General features: G+C 39.7%; 1 protein-coding gene across 1 annotated transcript in view; it reads left to right on the top strand.

Moving 5' to 3' along the window:
- Positions 1 to 24,134, top strand: part of SNRNP25 (small nuclear ribonucleoprotein U11/U12 subunit 25) — a 91,307-nt gene that overhangs the window by 21,708 nt on the left and 45,465 nt on the right. The window contains exon 4 of the mRNA XM_073633025.1: positions 20,083 to 20,188. Coding sequence (XP_073489126.1) covers positions 20,083 to 20,188 — 106 coding nt within the window. The remainder of the gene's footprint in view (positions 1 to 20,082; positions 20,189 to 24,134) is intronic.

The raw sequence follows: 24,134 nt of genomic DNA, 5'->3' as shown, positions 1-24,134 counted from the left end.
CCCAGTGCAGCCTCCCCCAGTGCAGCCTCCCCCAGTGCAGCCTCGCCCAGTGCAGCCTCGCCCAGTGCAGCCTCGCCCAGTGCAGCCTCGCCCAGTGCAGCGTTCGATCCCCTGTCTTCAAAATCGCCGACCGCGATTTGAAAATGGCGCCGCCGGCGCCGAAATACACAGAGCCGGTCCTCGGCTCTTTCCGGCGGCTCTCTTTCACTTTCGGCTCCACTCGTAGTCCCGAGCGGAGCTATCCGAACCTAGCCGAGTAGGTTCGGATAGCTCCGCTCGGGACTACGAGTGGAGCCGAAAATGAACGAGAGCCGCCGGAAAGAGCCGAGGACCGGCTCTGTGTATTTCGGCGCCATTTTCAAATCGCGGTCGGCGATTTTTGAGTTGTGCAGTTTGGGATCGGCGTATAACACGCACCTGCGACTTTCCCCTGATTTTAAGGGGAAAAAAGTGCGTGTTATACGCCGATAAATACGGTATATGCTAGAACTGAACCAAATATTGCCACTCAGAAAAAACTGGTATTGGACAAATAATGAGAATATTGGACCAAAAAATAAAAAAAATAAAAAATAAAATATAAAAAATAAAATTAATATATATACCATAAATATATATATATATATATATATATATATATATATATATATATATATATATATATATATATATATATATATATATATATATATATATATATATATATATATATAATAAAAATCTGAAAAACCTCTAAAAATCAGAAATAAAACAATTCAGGTCGAATTCAATGTTCAAACCATGGGGTTCTAATGTACCCATCTGGAATATCCATTTGGATTAATTCTTGCTGAGTTCCCTCACTTTATGGGAACCCCTCCAATGAGCCTTATACTTTTGAATAGCCCAGAATTGGAGACCCCTAGGGTCTCTGTTATGATACCTATCAAAATGTTTTGAAACACTGTGTTTTGGATAGCCTTTTCTAATGTTCTGGATATGCTCTCTTATTCTCTTCCACATTGGTCGCTTCGTTCTGCCAATGTATTGGAGGGAGCAGGAGCACTGTAAAGCATATACCACCCCCTCAGTCCTGCAAGATATAAAATCCTTTATTTCAAATTCTTGTCCAGTAATTGTTGAAGAAAATTTCTGACATTTGTATCCATTTTGATTAGTATTTATGCAGGCATAACACCTTTTACAGGGATAGAATCCTTTACCCTGAAAAAAGGTTAAATCAGTTATTTTCTTGGGTGGGTTGGGTACATTTTTAGCTATGATGTCCCTTAGAGTTGGAGCTCGTCTATAAATGAATCTCGGTTTTTCTGGGAGTATATTTGCCAAAGTAGTGTCAGTTTTTAAAATAGACCAATGTCTTTTTATAATCCTCTCCATCCTCCTGTGTTGTATACTGAAGTCCATTATCAGAGGTATGTTATCTGTTTTGTCATTTACCTTGATTTTATCTTGGATCAGCGCTTCCCTTGAGGTTTGATTGACTTCTGTTATTTTTTCTTCTATAAAACATTTATTGTACCCTTTTTCTTCAAACCTCTTACCTATCCACTGAGCTTGTTTAAGATGGTCATTATTTTCTGAACAATTTCTCCGTAAGCGAAGAAACTGGCCCTTCGGAATGTTGATTAACCATGGCTCATAGTGGCAACTCGTTACTGGTATATAGCTGTTCCTTTCCACCGGTTTGAAGTAAGTTTTTGTGCTGATGATATTGGCTGTTAGTTTTATTTCAAGATCAGGGAACTGGATTTTAGTCTCATTAATTTGATGTTCAAGTATTTTTTTGGTTCATATTCAAACGTTGGAAAAAGGATCTTAAACTCAGTTCATCACCCTTCCAAATAATAATACAATCGTCTATGAATCTTTTATATAGAACCAGTTCCTTCGGAGTATTTAAAAAGATGGCATCCTCCTCCCATTTTACCATGAATATGTTGGCTATACTTGGGGCATATTTAGCTCCCATCCCAATACCCGTTAGTTGTCGAAAATAATTGTCATTATACCAGAAGTAATTATGTTGAATACCAAAGGCCAGGCTTCTAAGAAGAAATCTTTTCTGTTTAGAAATGAGATGGCTGAATGAATCCATAGCCCATTTAGATGCTTCTATTGCATCGCTATGTTCAATTATTGTGTACAGTGAAGCAACATCAGCAGTTGCTAACAGATATCTTCCATTAGGGTCCAGGGTCAGAGATTTTAATATTTGTAATAAATGTTTGGTATCACGTAGATAAGCTTTAGTGTTAGGTACTAGGGGTTGCAAGAATTTGTCCACATATTCCCCTAGTCTTGCATTGATCGATTGAATCCCATTAATGATGGGTCTTCCTGGTGGTGCCTCAGCATTTTTATGGATCTTCGGGATGGTGTAAATGATTGGAACTCTACATGTATCCGGTACTAAATATCTAGATTCTTTTTTGGATAGAATATTTTTGTTGATTCCTTTTTGAATCAAAGAGGACAGATCTCGTTTGTATTCTCTAGTAGGATTGCTACTGAGTTTCAGATATGTGTTATTATCGTTAAGTTGTCCCATCAGTTCCTGGTGGTAGTATTCCTTAGTTAGTACTACAATGGCGCCCCCTTTGTCAGCCGGTCTAATTATAATATCTTTATTTGCTTCCAATTGTTTTACACTTTGTTGTATACAGATATCCTGATAGGAGGAGCCCATTGCCTACCACCAATAGATACGAGCCTCTTAGAAATTACATAGAGGAAGAACAGTCAAGATCTTTTTTAGATTTCCACAGAAACGAAGATCCCCCACCCCTACAGGAATATACAAACAGAGAAAGAAGTCCAAACACCATAAAAGGGGATGCAGAGCAGGATGGCAAACCCAAAAGAAAAAGAGAGTACTTGAACAACTTGAACATCAAATTAGTGAGACTAAAATCCAGTTCCTTGATCTTGAAATAAAACTAACAGCCAATATCATCAGCACAAAAACTTTCTTCAAACCGGTGGAAAGGAACAGCTATATACCAGTAACGAGTTGCCACTATGAGCCATGGTTAATCAACATTCCGAAGGGCCAGTTTCTTCGCTTACGGAGAAATTGTTCAGAAAATAATGACCATCTTAAACAAGCTCAGTGGATAGGTAAGAGGTTTGAAGAAAAAGGGTACAATAAATGTTTTATAGAAGAAAAAATAACAGAAGTCAATCAAACCTCAAGGGAAGCGCTGATCCAAGATAAAATCAAGGTAAATGACAAAACAGATGACATACCTCTGATAATGGACTTCAGTATACAACACAGGAGGATGGAGAGGATTATAAAAAGACATTGGTCTATTTTAAAAACTGACACTACTTTGGCAAATATACTCCCAGAAAAACCGAGATTCATTTTATAGACGAGCTCCAACTCTAAGGGACATCATAGCTAAAAATGTACCCAACCCACCCAAGAGAATAACTGATTTAACCTTTTTTCAGGGTAAAGGATTCTATCCCTGTAAAAGGTGTTATGCCTGCATAAATACTAATCAAAATGGATACAAATGTCAGAAATTTTCTTCAACAAATACTGGACAAGAATTTGAAATAAAGGATTTTATATCTTGCAGGACTGAGGGGGTGGTATATGCTTTACAGTGCTCCTGCTCCCTCCAATACATTGGCAGAACGAAGCGACCAATGTGGAAGAGAATAAGAGAGCATATCCAGAACATTAGAAAAGGCTATCCAAAACACAGTGTTTCAAAACATTTTGATAGGTATCATAACAGAGACCCTAGGGGTCTCCAATTCTGGGCTATTCAAAAGTATAAGGCTCATTGGAGGGGTTCCCATAAAGTGAGGGAACTCAGCAAGAATGAATCCAAATGGATATTCCAGATGGGTACATTAGAACCCCATGGTTTGAACATTGAATTCGACCTGAATTGTTTTATTTCTGATTTTTAGAGGTTTTTCAGATTCATTTATTTATATATATATATTTTTTTTTATTTTTTGGTCCAATATTCTCATTATTTGTCCAATACCAGTTTTTTCTGAGTGGCAATATTTGGTTCAGTTCTAGCATATAAATAATGGTCATCATCCATTTTTGCAATATTCTATCATGGAATTTTTAGATTTTAATTTTACATTTTAATATTATTTCCCTATTTCTTATATCATATCTTATTTTAATTTTATATATGTATATTATATATATATGTATATTTTATATATATATCATGTCATCTTGTTTACTCCGTTTTCCAAACATTTATGAGCAGAGCATGTGGATACCCCATTTTTGTGATATCATGGGGCACTGGTCAATTATCAAAACCATTAGAGACAACGCTTTGCCATATATTCCCTCTGTGAGATGTTATACCAATTGTGACCACTGGAGGGAGTTGAAAAAGTAAACGTGATTAGAGATATCAATATATATATTTTTTACTTTTTACACACTGCGTTTTTTACACATGGAATCGTGGTTTTGATAAACCAACGATATTCATATGAATTACATGTCTAATAAAAGTAGGTTTTAACAGGATTGAAGTTTATGCAGGAAGCAGGATGATGATAAACTCATGCTGTAGCCATGGCAACCACTCTGCTGTTGTGCTATAAAGCTGAGTCCGTCAGATCTTGTATTATCCTTGAAAAAGTCACGTGACTGTGATGTAACGCGTGGGAGGAGCCAAGGACGCTCTGTGCAGATCACCAGTATCACACAGTGTACTGCACTGAATCTGCTCCTGTCTAAGGCGGCTGACTGCTATAGTAAAACCTGCATATGCCTTATCATTATAAGGCACACGTGAGTGGATTGAAGTTTGCCTGTGTACCTTGGTATTGGTATTGGTATTGCACAATGATTGTTTTTTTCTCTTATCTGCCTGTTTATGATTCTCACATTGGTTGTGAATAGAAGCAAAAAGCACATTGTTACTATGAAGGTCAATGAGCACCTTGATTAAGCAAGTGTTTTTAAACCGCTTTGCTAGTGATCAAAAGCTCTATACCAATCAGGATTCTACACCTGTATAATTGAACCTTCTGAATACATCCCTATATATTTATTTTTATGTGGATTTTTTATGTGAATTTTTTTACACATTTGGTGTCACTAATTTTTTATAATTTTACACTATTTTGATTGCTGGATTTTTTAGGAATTTTTACTCACCGCTGGATTTATTTGACTATTTATATTTATTCTTATATATTCATTTTCATGCACATTGTGAAGCGCTTCAAATATCATTATTTGTTCTTAGGGTCATAGCCTGCAATTTTTCGTCCTACAAACACAGCGAGTGAGTTAATGCCAAAGAGCTCAATTTTGGTCTCCTCTGACCACAGCACTTTATTCCAATCCTTCTCTGAATCATTTAGATGTTTATTGGAAAACTTTAGACTATCCTGCATATGTGCCTTCTTGAGGAGGGGGACCTTGCGGGCGCTGTAGGATTTCAATCCATGGCGGCATATTGTGTTACCAGTGGCTTGTTTTGTGACTGTGATCCCAGCTGCCTTCAATTCATTCACAAGCTCCTCTCGTGTACTTCTGGGCTGATCCCTCATTTTTCACATGATCATCCTTACCCCATGAGACAAAATCTTGCGGAACTCCAAACCGAGGGCGATTGATGGTTATTTTGTATTTCTTTCATTTTCAAATAATCTCTCACAACAGTTGTCTCCTTCTCACCAAGCTTTTTGGTGATGGTCTTGTACCCCATTCCAGCCTTGTGCAAGTCTACAATCTTGTTCCTGACCTCCTTTTGACAGCTCTTTGGTCTTGCCCATGATGGTGGGTTTGAACGGAAGAAAGAGATTCTGTGGAGAGGTGTCTTTTATACACATAATGAGTTGTTGTTAGGAGCACCTTCTTAAATTGACTAATCTGTGTACCACATACTGTAGCCAGTCTGTGGGAGCCAGAATTATTGTTTGGTTGATAGGGGGATCGAATACTTATTTTACTCACTGAACCGCAACTCAATTTATAACATTTGTATCGTGTTGTTACTGGATTTTTGGTTTATATTCTGTCTCTATCATTTTAAAATGCATCTATGATAAATTTTATAGACCCTTAATATCTTTGTAAGTGGACAAACTCACAAAATGAGCAGGGGATCAAATAATTTTCGCCACTGTACAAGTTTTGTTAACTTGATTAGCAACACCAGCGTAGTGCTTGTATGTGCGTGTGTGCATATACATTATACAGACCTAGTTTTAGTATATTGTGGCAGATTGAGTCCATGCCGCTGTTTTAATATGGTGGTTTATGCCAGATTTTGTAAGAAGCAAGCACATTAATGGCACAGGTGTGTGCTGGCTTCATATGGGAGCCAGAGTTAGAACTCAGAGCCTCATCCTCCCAAGGAGATCAGTGTGTGAAGGGAGCAGTGAGAGGTGTTTGTATGCACCGTACTGTCCAGGACAGATAAAGGCCCAAGCCTGATAGAGAGAGCCCATGAGGGGCAGAGCAGCTGCAAGCAAAGGCACAGAGCTGAGGTACAGCATCTGTGCACAAACGCTGGGACGCGTTTGATAGTCAGGATGACCTAAAGGTACTAATCAGAGCAGTATTTTGGGTTTTAAAGCTGTCAGGAGGCTGAATGTTATGTTTTGTTTATATTGATGGTGAGAACCCCCTGTGTGTGAAGATATACCTGTATGAACTTTTGACTTTCTATTAAATAAATGTGAGCAGGAAAGTCCTGAAAACTACTTCTGTCATGGAGTAAATGCACTGTTTTGGCACTACCACTGAGCTACAAAACCACAAGTTTGTGTGTGTGTGTGTGTGTGTGTGTGTGTGTGTGTGTGTGTGTGCATATATATATATATATATATATATATATATATATATATATATATATACAGTGGGGATCGAAAGTTTGGGCACCCCAGGCAAAAATGTGCATAATGAAAAAGGAAAGATGGAAAAATCTCCAAATGGCATCAAATTACAGATTAGACATTCTTATAATATGTCAAAAAAAGTTAGATTTTATTTCCATCATTTACACTTTCAAAATTACAGAAAACAAAAAAATGGCGTCTGCAAAAGTTTGGGCACCCTGCAGAGTTAATATCTTGTACTGCCCCCTTTGGCAAGTATCACAGCTTGTAAACGCTTTTTGTAGCCAGCCAAGAGTCTTTCAATTCTTGTTTGAGGTATCTTTGCCCATTCTTCCTTACAAAAGTCTTCCAGTTCTTTGAGATTTCTGGGCTGTCTGTCACGCACTGCTCTTTTAAGGTCTATCCATAGATTTTCAATAATGTTGAGGTCAGGAGATTGTGAAGGCCATGGCAAAACCTTCAGTTTACGCCTCTTGATGTAATCCCCCGTGGATTTTGAGGTGTGTTTAGGATCATTATCCATTTGTAGTCCATTTTAATTTCAACTTTTTCACAGATGACATCAAGTTACCATCCAAAATTTGCTGAAATTTTATTGAATCCATTTTTCCTTCTACTCATGAAATGTTGCCTGTGCCACTGGCTGCAATACAACCCCAAAGCATGATTGATCCACCCCCATGCTTAACAGTTGGACAGAGGTTCTTTTCATTAAATTCTGTGCCCTTTCTTCTCCAAACGTACCTTTGCTCATTCCGGCCAAAAAGTTCTATTTTAACCTCATCGGTCCACAGAACTTGTTTCCAAAATGCCTCAGGCTTGTCTATATGTTCATTTGCAAAGTTCAAACGCTGATTTTTGTGGTGAGGACGTAGAAGAGGTTTTCTTCTGATGATTCTTCCATGAAGACCATATTTGTACAAGTATCTCTTTATAGTGGAATAGTGTACCACAACTCCAGTGTCTGCCAGATCTTTCTGGAGGGATCGTGCAGTCAAACCTGGGTTTTGAATTGCTTTTCTCACAATCCTGCGAGCTGTTCTGTCTGATATTTTTCTTGGTCTTCCAGATCTTGCTTTAACTTCCACTGTTCCTGATGACTGCCATTTCTTAATTACATTCCGAACAGAGGATATTGACATCTGAAAACGCTTTGCTATCTTCTTATAGTCTTCTCCAGCTTTGTGAGCGTCAACTATTTTCAGTTTCAGTTTTCTAGACAACTGCTTAGAAGAACCCATGGTGCTAATTGTTGGGGCAAGGTCAGATGAGTCTGGACATTTAAAACCTTTGAGATTGACATCACCTGGTCTTCCCAGACGATGATTGAGAACAATGCATGACACTGGCAGGTCTCAGTTTTGCAAAGGGGGTAGTGCATGCTATAAATTCTGCAGGGTGCCCAAACTTTTGCAGACGCCATTTTTTTGTTTTCTGTAATTTTGTAAGTGTAAATGATGGAAATAAAATTTTAACTTTTTTTGACATATTATAAGAATGTCTAATCTGTAATTCGATGCCATTTGGAGATTTTTCCCATCTTTCCTTGGCTTCGTTATGCACATTAATACACATTTTTACCTGGGGTGCCCAAACTTTTGATCCCCACTATATATATATATATATATATATATATATATATATATTAATTAATTTTAATATTCTACAGTGCCTTGAAAAAGTATGTTATACCTCTTTGAATTTTTCCAAATTTAATTTTTTTCATGTTAAAACCAAAAACTTTTTAATTTATTTTATGTGATAGACCCACACAAAGTGACACATAATTGTGAAGGAACATGATAAATGGTTTACAAATAAATATCTAAAAAGGGTGGTGTGCATTTGTATTCAGAAAATTTTAAGGGGGTATGAATACTTTTTTCAATGCACTGTATATATGTATACCACACCTTTCCCAGTGACTCGGCTAACTTGCAGACAAAATAAATCCTAATCAGTATTTTATAGTTGCATACTGATTGCTATTTTTCCCTTTATTCCTGTCATGCAGCCTGCCCCCCCCCCATTTTGCTGTTGGAAAAAGAAAGTCTACTATCTACTATGTTTAATCCATGAGTTGTCTCTCGTAATGTGTAATGACAGGAATATATTGGTAACTGTTGTTTTGTTTTTTTTTTAGTTTCTGTCAGTTTCTATTTATGGGGCGTTTTAATAATAAAATGTGTGGTGTGTGGGTTTTTCTTTTTTTTTTTTTTTTGTTTTGTTTTGTTTTGTTTTTTGTTTTTTTTCATAACCACTTCAGCCCCGGCAGGATTTACCCATTTCCTCACCAGGCCATTTTTTGCCATACGGCAATGCGTTGCCTTAACTGATAATTGCGTGGTCGTGCGCAGCTGTACCCAAACAAAATTGATGTCCTTTTTTTCCCACAAATAGAGCTTTCTTTTGGTGGTATTTGATCACCTCCTGCTGTTTTTTATTTGCGCTATAATCAAAAAAGAGCGACAATTTTGAAGAAGTAAACTACATTTTTTACTTTCTGCTATAAAACATCCCCCCCCCCCCCCCAAAAAAAAAAATGTAAAAAAACAAATGTATTCATCAGTTTAGGCCGATATATATTCTGCAATAAGCGTATATTGGTTTGTGCAAAAGTTATCGCGTCTACAAAATAGAGATAGATTTATGGCATTTTTATTTATTTTTTTTTTACTAGTAATGTTGGCGATCAGTGTTTTTTAGCGGGAATGCAACATTGCGGCAGACAGATTGGACCCAGTGACATTTTAATACAGTAATCAGTGCTAAAAATATTCACTGTTATTGTACTAATGACACTAGCAGGGAAGGGGTTAACATCAGGGGCAATCAAGGGGTTAAACGTGTTCCCTGCAGGTGTTTTCTAACTGTATGGGGGACTGTGTGACTGGAGAAACACACATATCCATCTTCCTGCTTAGCAGAAAGACAGAATCTGTGCGATCTCTCCTGTCAGAACAGAGATTTGCCTTGTTTACACAGGCAGATCCCCATTCTGTCATTGTGGGAATTGAGTCCGCTGGATCTGCTGATTGGCTCCCCTGCTGGCCAATGGAAGAGCGCCCACAAAAGCGAGTTCCCGAGCCGACATACAGCTACGGTGATTTGCGGGATCGCGCCACCTTGCCGCAGTATGACGGCGGCTGATCGGCTAGTGGTTAAATATGTTAACATGCATTGTGGCCTTTTGAAATTCTTGAGGTTACTAGAGCAGCTAACTTTGGTCTGTGGATTTAGGCTTTAATACCCTGTGTGGGCACAAAAACGTTAAACAAAATCATGACGATCATCTGTAGAGTTGTGGTTTAAAAAAAGAGTGAAGTACAAACATTTGTAAAAGAAAAAAAAATATGCAGCGCTAAAAAACAAATGAAGTTAGAAGTTCAAAGATGTCCTCAGACCCTGTTATGTAAATAACACAAAAAAGTCCATATAGTTTAGAAGTTACCCGAGGTGTATAATCAGAGTGAGGTGAGTATTAGTATGTCCTCCACCGAACACCAACACACCAGGCCTCTTAACCCAAAGTATGGACCACTAGGTTATAGGTGGTCAAATGGGCACAATGTTAATCCACAGACTGGTCTCCTCTCCGGTAACGTGCAAATGGATCCTGTAAATCCACAGGTCTCATGCATCAAAATAAGAGCAGACAACTCCTCATGGTGCAGTATATCAAACCAGTATAAAAGTTTATTCCAGATAAATCAGAATACTCACATTTTAAACAAGTGTGTCAGAAGGTAATAAGGACGGATGTTTCCAACCCACAACTCACCCTATGCGTTTCGTCCAATAAGGAACGTCGTCAGGGGCGTGGCTAACAATCGTCACTTCCTCTATGTATAGGGAGAGGACTGAAACCTCCCACTCTCTATTGAGTTCCAAGCCTCAGTTTTATCGCCGGAAGCAGAAAAGACGTCATAACTGGATAAACCATCACAGCTGGAGTGAATATGGTTAGGCTAAATAGCGGCGGCCATATTAGTAGAGACCAAAGGGCAGAGCTATCAAAAATGTCTCCCTATGGGCTCATGAAACTGGGCTAAGATATAAGACCGGGCCAAATAGACACAAAATTTATTAACAAGAACATATAAAATGCCAGATAGTTATAGGCAAACGTATAAGAACGATATTCTAAAATAGATTCGGAAACTTAAAGTGGAAAACCCGAAATTTTTTTTTTATCATACTGTAGAGTATAAGATTTCCTATCATTTGAGCCCAGTCTTGCCACACAGAGTTAATTCATCTCTGAGCAATCCTCTTTTATTGTTCAGTGAGATAAATTTGACAAACAGAGAAAAACTTTGTCAAATCCTCCCCCTTGCTGTGAGTGACAGGTGATTTACATATCTCGTGCACTAGCCTAAGACATGCATTATTTTTTAATTCCCTCCCACTCCTTTCTTTAGCAGCTCTGCAAGGATTGGCTGTTCCACACCTTCGCATGATTTGGCATGCTGAATTCATGTGGCTACTTTCCTGTCTTTTCACTGGGTATTAGAGATCATAGCAGAAGTTCAGTGTAAGAAATACACAGGAGAAAATGCATATTGACAAGGGGAGTGTAGAGGTGGGCGGGGAGTCTACTGATATCACGACTCCACCCACCGAGCTCCAGACAACAGACCCACCCACAGAATATGCAGTTTTTCGGGTCTAATAACAGCGGGGAGACATTTGACAGGTAAAGATACATGCAGGAGGCATGTATATCCTTATACATAACCCCTATGGCAGTAGTTTAGAAAGGATGACATTGGGTTTACATCCACTTTAATCAAAAACCTAAAAAAAAAAAAAGCTAATGCTGCCATCTTATGGTTGAAAACAAATACAACAATATTCAATATGACATAATATGGAACTTTAAAAAGCATACTAGTTAAACAAAAACGTATACAAAAATAATCGGGATTCAGCTGTTATTAATAAAGGCATTGACATCCCATTCAATGTTTAAGCCATGTGGTCTATATTTTTTTAAAGAGCAAATCCACCAGGTTCCCATCTTGGAAATTTCTCTCCTGGTGCGACGTCCTCTCCAATGAGAATTAAACCTACCGATAGCCATAAACTAAGTGCCTTTAGGATTTCCATCATGGCACAACCCCTTGTTTCTAAAACTCCCTCTTACTTGAAAGACCAGTACACAGGTTATTAACATTCTAAACCAAGTTATAATAATTGTAGTATTATTATACAGGATTTCTATAGCGCCAGCACTTTACAACATAAAAGGGAGACAATACAGTTATAATACAATAAAATACAAGAGGATTAGGAGGGCCCTGCTCAGAAGAGCTTACAATCTAATAGGGTGGGGTAGGTGGAACAAAAGGTTGTAACTGTAGGGAATGAGCCGATGGAATTGGAGATTAATTGGAGACCTGATAGGCTTCCCTTAAGAGATGAGTTTTTCAGGGATTGCCTGAAGGTAGCAAGAGTAGGGGATAGCCGGACGGTTGAGGTAGTGAGTTAGAAGATGGTAGAGGCTCTGGAGAAATCCTGGAGACAAGCATGGGAGGAGGAGACGAGAGAGCTTGAGAGTAGGTCTTGAGAAGAGCGGAGAGGACGGTTTGGGTGATATTTGGAGACTAGATTGGTGATGTAGGTCGTGGCAGAGTTGTGAATATGTTGACTGGAAGCCAGTGTAGGGATTGGAGAAGAGGGTTGTCAGACACTGAGCGGTTGGTAAGGTGGATAAGTCTGGCAGCAGCATTCATGATAGACTGAAGAGGGGATAGCCTATGGAGAGGCAGGCCAATGAGAAGGGAGTTGCAATAGTCAAGGCGAGAGATAACAAGGGATTGAATGAGGAGCTTAGTGGTTTCATTTGTTTAAAAAGGGGCAAATGTTACAGAGGTGAATTCTACAAACTTTTGACAACGATTAGACTTTGAGGCAGAAATGACAAGTCAGAGTCTAGGATTACACCTAGTACCCTGGCGTGAGGGGAAGGACTGATGGTTGCATTGATGATTTTGATGGAAAAGTCATGGAGGGGGGCACGGGCGAGGGAGAATATTAATAGCTCAGTTTTAGAGAGGTTTTGTTTAAGGAAGTGGTGTGACATCCATGCAGATATGTCAGTTAGTAATGTGAGAGGAGACTGAATGAGTGAGGTGAGGATTAGACAGATTTGAGTGTCATTGGCGTACAAGTGGTATTGGAAGCCATGAGTGGTTATCAAGTGACCAAGGGAGGAGGAGTAGATAGAGAAGAGAAGGGGATCCATGAACAGGGCCTTGGGGGACCCCCACAGAAAGGGGCAACGAAGAGGAGGAGACAGAGTTGTAGGTAACACTGAAGGAGCGCTGTGATAGATGGGCAAAGAACCAGGATAGAGCAGAATCTTGGCCAAGTGAATGTAGTTTATTGAGAAGGAGCGGGTGGTCAACAGTATCAAAGGCTGCAGAGAGGTCAAGTAGCAGGAGTATGGAGTACTGGCTGTTGGTTTTAGCAGTTAGTAAATCATTAGTGAGTTTTAGTAAGGCAGTTTCCGTGGAGTGCTGCAAGCGAAAGCTAGACTGTAAGGGGTCAAGAAGGTTATTTTCACTGAGGTAGGAGCTAAGACGGTTGTAGACTAAGCGTTCTAGAAGTTTAGAGGTGAATGGGAGAAATTAGATGTTCTTAAGTTGTTTAGGTTGGTGGGGTCCAGTGAGGGGTTTTTAAGTATGGGAGTGATCGGCGCATGTTTTAGAGGGGAGAGTGCCACTAGAGAGGGAGTGATTGAAGATGTGAGTGAGGGAGCATAGAATAGAAGAGGGTGACTGTAGTAGTTGTGAGGGAACAGGACCAAGGGACAACTGGTTAGGTGGGCATCTGAGAAGTTTTTTTGGAAAATACAGCGCCAATCAAAAAACATTGAATAGCAGCCAACACTCCAAAACGACCAAATTGTGCAAAGTACATAAAAATAAACAGTGTAGCGCTAACGTACAAACAATGTGAGAGAATAAAGTGACAATTATTTCACAATTAGATAAAGAATAACCGTATCTAGTCTCCAAATTACCTAAAATTGGAGAAGTGAGTCCCAAATGTGTAATTTAATGACATGTGAAACACACATTCCTCAGTGATGGGGAAAAACATAAAAAAAATATTTAAAAAAATATATATATATAGTGAAAAATGATAATTGGGACAAAAAAAAATAACTTAATGTGTCCACATTCATAGAGACAGTGAAATATAAAGGACAAACTTAGTAATACTAATAATAAAATGTCCACAATTCTAGTGAGAGGTATGGCCTCCACATGAGTCTGGAAGTGATCTAGTCCCAGTAAAAAATCATGCAGATAAAGCGAATTCTATACAGTGCAGATGGTACATTTAGTATCTCCTCCGTAATGATCCGAATCAAAATAAGGGATAAGGTACTCTTACCGACTTTGGTGGACTCACAGGCCGTTGGCGGTGAGTCAGAAAGCCTTGCACTGTCTTAAGATGGAAGACAGTATAAGGGTGGACCATGCGTTGGTAAACCTCTTCCTTCTGATGGGGGACCAGGATCCTGCCCGGATGGTCTAAACGATCACCGTCCTTGTCACCATTGGTAAACCATGTATAGAGAAAAAACAAGGAGCCTCCACATGGTGTAAATCCAAAAATTCAATTGGCATTTATTTGATCAGTCACGATCATTAGACAATCCATAAAAATATGACAATATAAAAGAAGTGTAGTAGAATCGATTCCAATAATAAAAAAGGCAAGCGTGGTGTGGGTGGCTGGGTACAGCAAGGAGACCTGACGCGTTTCGTCTGAAGAGACTTCTGCTGGGGTATATGCCATCCCGCCACCACCACGCTTTTATATATACTATAAATTAGTGACTCATACACAGCTGATTACAGCATCGCGCGCTCTAACTTCCTGGATACCAGGCGTGCGTTCCAATCATGGTCATGTGTTTCCCCGCAATAGCCAATCAAGGGACCAGTCCGCCTCTACCAACCAAGCCTCAGTGTGAATATCCCATCCTAGTGCACTCTCAGTGGGCGGGAGTGTAAACTCACCAGGTACCCGCCCAATGTAAGACATCACGTATGACGTACACGTGACCAGCGTCGCGTGATGCCGTCTGACGTGTCATTGGATATACCTCATTGCGTCAACCCGGAAATAGGAACACATCTCTAAGGCCGTTGGAGCGCGATTGCGTTCCAAATGGATCATCGAGGCCGGAAGTGGTTTGAATAAAATAAATATGGCATACTAGACAGTCAGCCATAATGGTAAATAAAAATTAGAGTCTGGGGATAAATTTAACATGCCAATTGAATTTTTGGATTTACACCATGTGGAGGCTCCTTGTTTTTTCTCTATACATGGTTTACCAATGGTGACAAGGACGGTGATCGTTTAGACCATCCGGGCAGGATCCTGGTCCCCCATCAGAAGGAAGAGGTTTACCAACGCATGGTCCACCCTTATACTGTCTTCCATCGTAAGACAGTGCAAGCCTTTCTGACTCACCGCCAACGGCCTGTGAGTCCACCAAAGTCGGTAAGAGTACCTTATCCCTTATTTTGATTCGGATCATTACGGAGGAGATACTAATGTACCATCTGCACTGTATGGAATTCGCTTTATCTGCATGATTTTTTACTGGGACTAGATCACTTCCAGACTCATGTGGAGGCCATACCTCTTACTAGAATTGTGGACATTTTATTATTAGTATTACTAAGTTTGTCCTTTATATTTCACTGTCTCTATGAATGTGGACACATTAAGTTATCATTTTATTTGTCCCAATTATCATTTTTCACTATATATATATTTTTTTTATATTTTTTTTATGTTTTTCCCCATCACTGAGGAATGTGTGTTTCACATGTCATTAAATTACACATTTGGGACTCACTTCTCCAATTTTAGGTAATTTGGAGACTAGATACGGTTATTCTTTATCTAATTGTGAAATAATTGTCACTTTATTCTCTCACATTGTTTGTACGTTAGCGCTACACTGTTTATTTTTATATATCTGAGAAGTTTTGTAACCTCTTCAGTAGTAGCCAGCTCAAATGAGGAGAGTGTTGAATGTGCTGTTAGGCAAGGTATGTTGGGTGGGGAAGATGTACGCACAGTGGAGGTGTCCTCACGAATTGCATCAATCTTGTCTTTGAAGCGATTGGCAATCTCTCAGTGAGTAAGTTAGTGGGTAGAGGGGGTGGGGGAGGAAGCAGAGTTATGATCAGATGATGGTGGTCAGTAGTAGAATAGAGAAGAGAAGGGTTAAAGTGGCGAAGGTTCCTACAAGTAGTTGTTTGCTGCTTGGAGGGATGGGTGGTTGGAGGCAAGGATACAGTGAAACTGATGTGGTTGTGATCAGAGAGAGGAAAGGGGGTGTTGGTGAGGTTGCCAGAATTGCAGAGATGGGAGAATACAATGTCAAAGGTATTACCTTTGGAGTGAGTGGAGGTATGTGTCCATTTTGGGTTAGGTCAAAAGATGAGGTTAAGTTGAGAAGTTAAGCTGTAGTTGGGCTGTTAACATTGACAGGAATGTTGAAGTCACCAAGAATTATAGTGGATATTTCAGAGGAGAGAAAGTAGGGTAGCCAGGCAGCAAAGTCATCAGGAAAGTGCAATACCGGTCCAGGAGGCCGATAAATGGCTGCAATCCTCAGAGAAATGGGAGAAAACAGACGAATACAGTGCATCTCTAAAGGAGAGGCGGAGGGATAGGAAGGACTTGGACTGTGCTTTGTGGGGATAGAAAGAATCCAACTCCAACTCCACCTCCCCTCTGTCTGTTGGGTCTGGGGGAGTGAGTCCAATGGAGGCAACCATGGGAGAGGGCAGCAGGAGAAGCTGAGTCAAAATTTTGAAGCCAGGTTTCAGTTATGGCGAGTATGTTAAAGTGGTGTTCCGGCCGAAATTATACTTTTTAAATAAAAATACCCCTATAATACGCAAGCTTAATGTATTCTAGTAAAGGTAGTCTGTAAACTAAGGTCTGTTTTGTTAGTTTATAGCAGTAGTTTGTTTGTTAAACTTACAGCAGGCCATTTTCAGTGTGGGCATCTGAAGCCAGACTGTATTTCTTCCTGGATCTCATCCTTGCAGATCTCGCACATGCTCAGTGCAGCACAAGCAGTGGTCAGGTTTCCATAGCAACAGCAGTGTCATAGGTAGTTGCCGCCCTTTCCCAGAAGGCATTGCAAACAGGAAATGATGCAATGGGCCACGGCCAGGGAGGAGGAAGTGAAAAATGAATACAGCAGATATACAGTAGGTGCTGAGAAAATTTTTTTTAAAATATCCAATTCGTTTACAGTGCGCAGTTTAGGGAGGGATGCTGAAAAGTTGTAAAAGTGGGTGGAACTCCACTTTAAAGCCATGAGAGATGAAGAGGTCACGTACAGATGTTAGCTTGTTACAGATGGAGCGAGCGTTCCAAAGGGCGCATGAGATTGGTGGGCTGCTTTAAGGAAGCAGGGGGATAGAAATTAAACCGAATGGATTGCGGTGGTTGCCTGAGCAGGAGGGGTATTGGATATGTGGCTTGGAAAATGGCGGACCAGGATTAGGAGAAGGAGAAGGGTGAGGAAGGCAAGATAGGAGTGGGATGTGCATGAGCGCACGTGTCTAATGGCCCTGGTGTTTATGTCAGCATGTGGGTGCAGCAAGTTATATAGAAACAGGGATACATGTTGAAAACCACCGATATTGCATCTTTGTTTACCATTATCTCACACCGTTGAGGGAGAGAGGCCGTTTTATGTTATATGAAAAGGGATTCTAACATTAATTTGTTACAACAGCAGTTTCTCTTTCGTCTTCTCAATTTTTGCAATGAGTCACGACTATTTTTGGTTTGGCTCATATTACTTGCAAGGTTGGGAGTGGCTATGGGCACTTGAAATTTAAGCATGGCCAATTTATTTATGGCCAAGTGGGAGAAGGACGTCATTTATGGTAGGCAGAGACCTAAGTTAGTGTTATGGGGGCGCTACATAGATGACTCCCTCCTCCTTTTGGAATGGTGATCGTGCCCCTCTTGACTCTTTCATCGATGAGTTTAACATCAACGATAGGGGCATAGTACTCCATTATGGGGTCAGTACTACCGCTATTCATTTTTTACATCTAAATATTAGGGTACAGGATGATAAATTGATCACATCAACGTTCTTCAAGGACACCGATTAGAAATGACTACATAGGGACCGATAGCTGTCATTATAGGTCCTGGCTCAAATCGGTTCCTAAGAGCCAGTTCCTTAGACTAAAGAGGAACTGCTCCTTTCAAGATCATTACTTGAGGGAGGCAGAGTTTCTTAAACGTTTCCTCCATAAATGTTATGAAGCTAATGACTTTGACCAGGTTATAGCTGAGGTGGGTTTGACAAATGGAGAGGATATGTTGAAACCAAGGGTTAGTGTAAACAATGTTGATTTCTCTTCCAGATTCTCATCCTCTTCTTCTTTTTTTTTTTTTTTTTTTTTTTACCACTTATTCCAACCAGCATTTCTTCATAAAAAGATCATTAAAAATGTTTTTAAGGAATGATAAAATACCCTTTACTCCCTGAGACCCAGATTGCCCCCAATATAGTTAGACCTCCGGCCAAACATAGTTTTTTTTCGGAGAACTTAAAGGGTTTTTTTTGTGTAGGAGGTGTGAGGTCTGCAAAAATAATTGCCTTAGGGAGAGGAAATATCTCTACTTACAGATAAATCTTATGATAACTTATTTATCACGTGTTCGACCAAGAACGTGGTCTATTCGATCACTTGCCCTTGTGGGCTTCACTATGTTGGTCAGACTTAAAGGACATCTGGCCAATATACGTAAAGGTTTTTTTTAATCATTGCCTAAGCCCTATGCGTTGTGCCATGATAAAAATCCTGAAGACACTTTGTTTATGGCTATTGATGGGTTTAATTCCCATTGGAGAGGAAGTCACACCAGGAGAGAAATTTCCAAGATGGAAACCTGGTGGCTTTTCTCTTTAAAAACCTATAACCCCCACGGCTTGAACATTGAATGGGATGTCAACGCCTTTATTAAAAGCTGAATCCCCTGGTTATTTTTGTATATGGTTTTTGTTCATCTAGTATGGCTTTTATAACTCCATATTCTGTCCTATTGAATATTGTTACTATTGTATTTGTTTTCAACCACAAAATGGCAGCATTGGCACAATTTTTTTATTTATTTTTTTGTTAGGTTTTTGATTGTTTCCGGATCTATTAGTTCTTGTTATAAAATTTTGTGTCTGTTTGGTCCGGTCTTATAACTTGGCCCAGTTTCACGAGCCCATAGGGAGAAATTTTTGGTCTCCACCAATATACAACCCTTTTCGCCTAGCTGTGATGTTTCATCCAGTTATGGCGTAATTTCCGCTTCCGGCGGTTAAAACTGAGGCTTGGAACTCAATAGAGAATGGGCGGTTTCAGTCTGCCCTATATATATATATATATATATATATATATATATATATATATATATATATATATATATATATATATATATATATATATAAATATATTATAGAGAAAGTGACGATTGCCAGCCACGCCTCTGACAAAGTTCCTTATTGGACAAAACGCGTAGGGTGGAGCCTGGGATTTGGTGTCACGTCGCTGCACGCGCGGACCATGGCCATCTTGTGGGTTGGAAACATCCATCCTTTTTACCTTTTATGACACGCTTGCTTTACTAATTTTAAATATGAGTATTCAGATTTATCTGGAATAAACTTTTATACTGGTTTGATATACCGCACCATGAGGAGTTGTCTGCTCTTATTTTGATGCATGGGACCTGTGGATTTACCATCCTGGAGGGATATACAGGATCCATTTGCACGTTACCTGAGAGGAGCGGAGACCAGTCTGTGGATTAACATTGTGCCGGTTTGACCACCTATAACCTAGAGGTCCATACTTTGGGGTAAAAGGCCCGGTTTGTTGGTGTTCGATAGAGGACATACTACTACTCACCTCAGTCTGTTTGATTATAAGCCTCAGGTGACTCCTAAGATATGTATGGACTTTTTTGTGTTATTTACATACCAGGGTCCCAGGACATCTTTGAACTTCTATGTTTCATTTGGTTTTTAGCGCTGCATATTTTTTTCCTTTTATGTTTTTATTGTTACCAACAATTTATGTCAGCTGCTTTTACAGAGCCAAAGTGCAGTGAATACTCCTGATCCACATATAAACCTAAAATGTACATCCTTTTTTTTTTTTTTCACAGCTATTGTTGTTGTTCAAAATGCCACAGTTTTGGATTTGAAAAGAGCTATACAGAGGTACATCCAGCTGAAGCACCAGCGTGAAGGTGGAATACAGCATGTTAGTTGGTAAGATAACTAAATTATTGTGCAAGAGATGTGATGTGCACTAAGTATGATGTTTACCTATTGGTTCAGTACCGTAAGGCAATACAGGTTGCAGGACTGGGACAGTTTAGCTTAACTGAAATTAGGAAACCATTGTAAAATTGTTATTGGTTACATTGGTGTTGGTTGGTTAATTGGATATTGTTGTTGGCCTTAGATTTTTGAAACATGTCACCAAGTACTGGTATGAAAAAGTATTCTGTTCTTTTTTTCATTGCTTTCTGTGTGTGATATACCTGGTGATCCTGCAGTCCCCCCCGCTCTTCTATTTCAAATTGACCCTGGCAGGCATGGAAGCACATTCCCAGCATAGTCTGTTTACTTCTTTGCATTTAACATGGGGAGCTATAGGATCCTATACTCACTCCAATGGTCATACTTCTGCTGACACATCCTCTTGCACAACTCTTCACTAAGAAGATAAGAGTGCTGCTCTCCTTCTCCTTCTTCCTCTGTCTGTGGAGCAACATTGATCACTGCAGTGCTCTGAAACATTCCAATGGGCTGTGCTTTGGAAGATGGGTGATAACAGATAAAACTAGAAAAGGTACAATTTCTGGGGAAATTGTGAAAAGTGTTCTTGCCTCTACAACTGGAGTGAGCGGAGTAACTTGAGTAACTAGTTAGTAGGTTTGTGGACGGGGGATTATGGCGGTGCTAGGGTCAAAAGGGTTTACAAAGAAGGATAAATAAGAGAAAATGTAAAAAGCAAAAAATTACAAAGTTTATTAATGGTCTGACATAGAAAAAAATATACATTACAAACAGTTCATATTATACTTTAAAAAAAGGTAATGGGTACATGTACTGTAAGTGACCCTAAGGATGGTGGAGTGGGCCAGATGAAAGATGGCCGTTGAAGAGGGGGGGCTCAATTTCCTACATGTTTCGCCAAGACATTGGCTTCTTCAGGGAACAAGAGCTCACAAGATAGATGTGTAAAACAATTCTGTATGATAAAAATAGAAAACATCATAAGAACAGTAATTTGACACTACAATACATAGTATACACAATAGAGAGTTAGAACTGTGGCTGGACAATCATGCGGCCCATAGGCTCCACACAACACCGGTAATGCAAACATACCTGGGGCGTCAGTGCCCGACAAGGGAGGGAGGACGGGGGAGGGGGAACATGGCCACTTGAGAAGGTCCCCGCAGGGGAGCGGGCAGGCCGCGCCGTAAATTATGCCTGCAGGGGGCATACAGTAGACCTGGCAAAGGAATGTAAAGGCAACCATGAGTCATAATGCACTTGTAGTGGTAGTCTAGAGATAAGAGGTTGCACAACAGTGCATTGTACTAAAGAGGATACGTAAAATATGTATATAGGTAAATGTATCTGTATCTCTAGAGAGGGAAGTGCAAACTTACATGTATGTTTAAAAACAGTAGAGGAAAGTAGTCACGAGGTGCCTGCAAGGGGTCTGTGCACACAGCAGAGAAAAACGTCCGACTTGGTCCATTTTGACGTTTTTCTCTGCTGTGTGCACAGACCCCTTGCAGGCACCTCGTGACTACTTTCCTCTACTGTTTTTAAACATACATGTAAGTTTGCACTTCCCTCTCTAGAGATACAGATACATTTACCTATATACATATTTTACGTATCCTCTTTAGTACAATGCACTGTTGTGCAACCTCTTATCTCTAGACTACCACTACAAGTGCATTATGACTCATGGTTGCCTTTACATTCCTTTGCCAGGTCTACTGTATGCCCCCTGCAGGCATAATTTACGGCGCGGCCTGCCCGCTCCCCTGCGGGGACCTTCTCAAGTGGCCATGTTCCCCCTCCCCCGTCCTCCCTCCCTTGTCGGGCACTGACGCCCCAGGTATGTTTGCATTACCGGTGTTGTGTGGAGCCTATGGGCCGCATGATTGTCCAGCCACAGTTCTAACTCTCTATTGTGTATACTATGTATTGTAGTGTCAAATTACTGTTCTTATGATGTTTTCTATTTTTATCATACAGAATTGTTTTACACATCTATCTTGTGAGCTCTTGTTCCCTGAAGAAGCCAATGTCTTGGCGAAACATGTAGGAAATTGAGCCCCCCCTCTTCAACGGCCATCTTTCATCTGGCCCACTCCACCATCCTTAGGGTCACTTACAGTACATGTACCCATTACCTTTTTTTAAAGTATAATATGAACTGTTTGTAATGTATATTTTTTTCTATGTCAGACCATTAATAAACTTTGTAATTTTTTGCTTTTTACATTTTCTCTTATTTATCCTTCTTTGTAAACCCTTTTGACCCTAGCACCGCCATAATCCCCCGTCCACAAACCTACTAACTATTTGATTATTTTGGGGATGAGGTGCTGTATCCCTTGGTACCATCTAGCCACCCTTACATAACTTGAGTAACTGTTGTGTGGTTGGAGTGGCTGGAGTAACTGTGAAAAGTGTTAAAAAGCTTAATATTTTAAAAAGTATAAATAGTAGTAAAAAAGTTGAAGTCTCATCATTAGCTGAAAGAGCTGAACATTTTTTTCAAAAATTATGATTTTTTTTTTCAAAAATTATGATTTTTTTTTTTCAAAAATAATTTTTTTCAAAAATATTTTTTTTTTTCAAAAATGATTTTATTTTTATTTTTTTCAAAAATTTTTTTTTTTTTTTCAAAAATTTTTTTTTTTTTTTCAAAAATATTTTTTTTTTTACATGGGGCGGTCATAATGTTTTGGCTGATCATGGGGTGGTCATAATGTTTTGGCTGATCATGGGGTTGTCAGCTTTTGTCACCTCCCACTCTAGTTTTGAACATTTCGCCATTCATTCCTATGGGACCAATTTCGCCGCAAAAACGTCATTTCGTGGACCATTCGGCGAAACATTCCACAAAGTAATAACACACCAATCGGGAACAATCCGCTCATTTTGGTATATTACTTGTCTCTGTAGTGTAAAAACTGTGGGAGGAGTCTACAAGCATTATCAAGTCTAGCAGATGAAGTCACATGCATTTGGGGTGTCTCAGCATCTTGTGTTTACAACCACTGTTTCCTAGCAACGCTCATGCCCTGTTTATGCTTCCCAAATACTACTTCATCAAAACTGCCCCATCAGAATTACCCCATCAAAACTGCCCCATCATATTCCTCTATTATAAATCAGTACATGGTGTGTCTGTCCCCTCCCCCGGGCTCTGTAATCAGAGCTGAGATGCTCCAGCCACCTTCCCCCCTGTGTATAACAGAAGCTTTGGTAACCATGGCAACAAAACAAACACCGTACATACTGATTAATGGCTAAAATTTCCTGAAATGACCTCTAAACAAATGGCTGTATTTTAAAAACTATACATCCTACAGCGAAGATCTTTATATTGTGAGAATCACAAGACCCAGACCTAGATTTTGATACATAGTATGTCTCTGAAATATTAAAATTGAAGGCACGGTCGCAGTTTAGAAATTGCCCTTCAAATTTGAAGGGGCTAGAGTGTAGTTTCAATGAATGTCAATGGACGGCGTGAGTTGCAAACAAATGGTCATATTGTGAAAACTATCAGGACTATGGCTTAGCCGTGGACATGTTTAGTGGCAGCAGGGATAGCTGAACGTTTTGATATAAGATTTGTGTAGGTGGGCTTGAAAATGAGGGAGTGGCGGCAGTTTAGAAATCATGTTCTGATTTTCCAGCTTTTGCCATCTCCCACTCTAGTTTCCCCATTCATTCCTATGGGACCAATTTCGCCGCAAAAACTACGATATTTCGTGAACCATTCGGCGAAATGTTCCACAAAGTAATAGCACACCATTCGGGAACAATCCGCACGTTTTGGTATATTACTTGTCTATGTAGTGTAAAAACTGTGGGAGGAGTTAGGGTGGTAAATTTGGCTATAATAATAATAAGAACTAGAAAAGGTACAATTTCTGGGGAAATTGTGAAA

This window comes from Aquarana catesbeiana, linkage group LG06 (genome assembly GCF_042186555.1).
Source record: "Aquarana catesbeiana isolate 2022-GZ linkage group LG06, ASM4218655v1, whole genome shotgun sequence".
Classification (NCBI taxonomy): domain Eukaryota; kingdom Metazoa; phylum Chordata; class Amphibia; order Anura; family Ranidae; genus Aquarana; species Aquarana catesbeiana.
The sequence above is the reverse complement of the archived record's forward strand: the minus strand, read 5'-3'. Positions and strand labels throughout refer to the sequence as shown.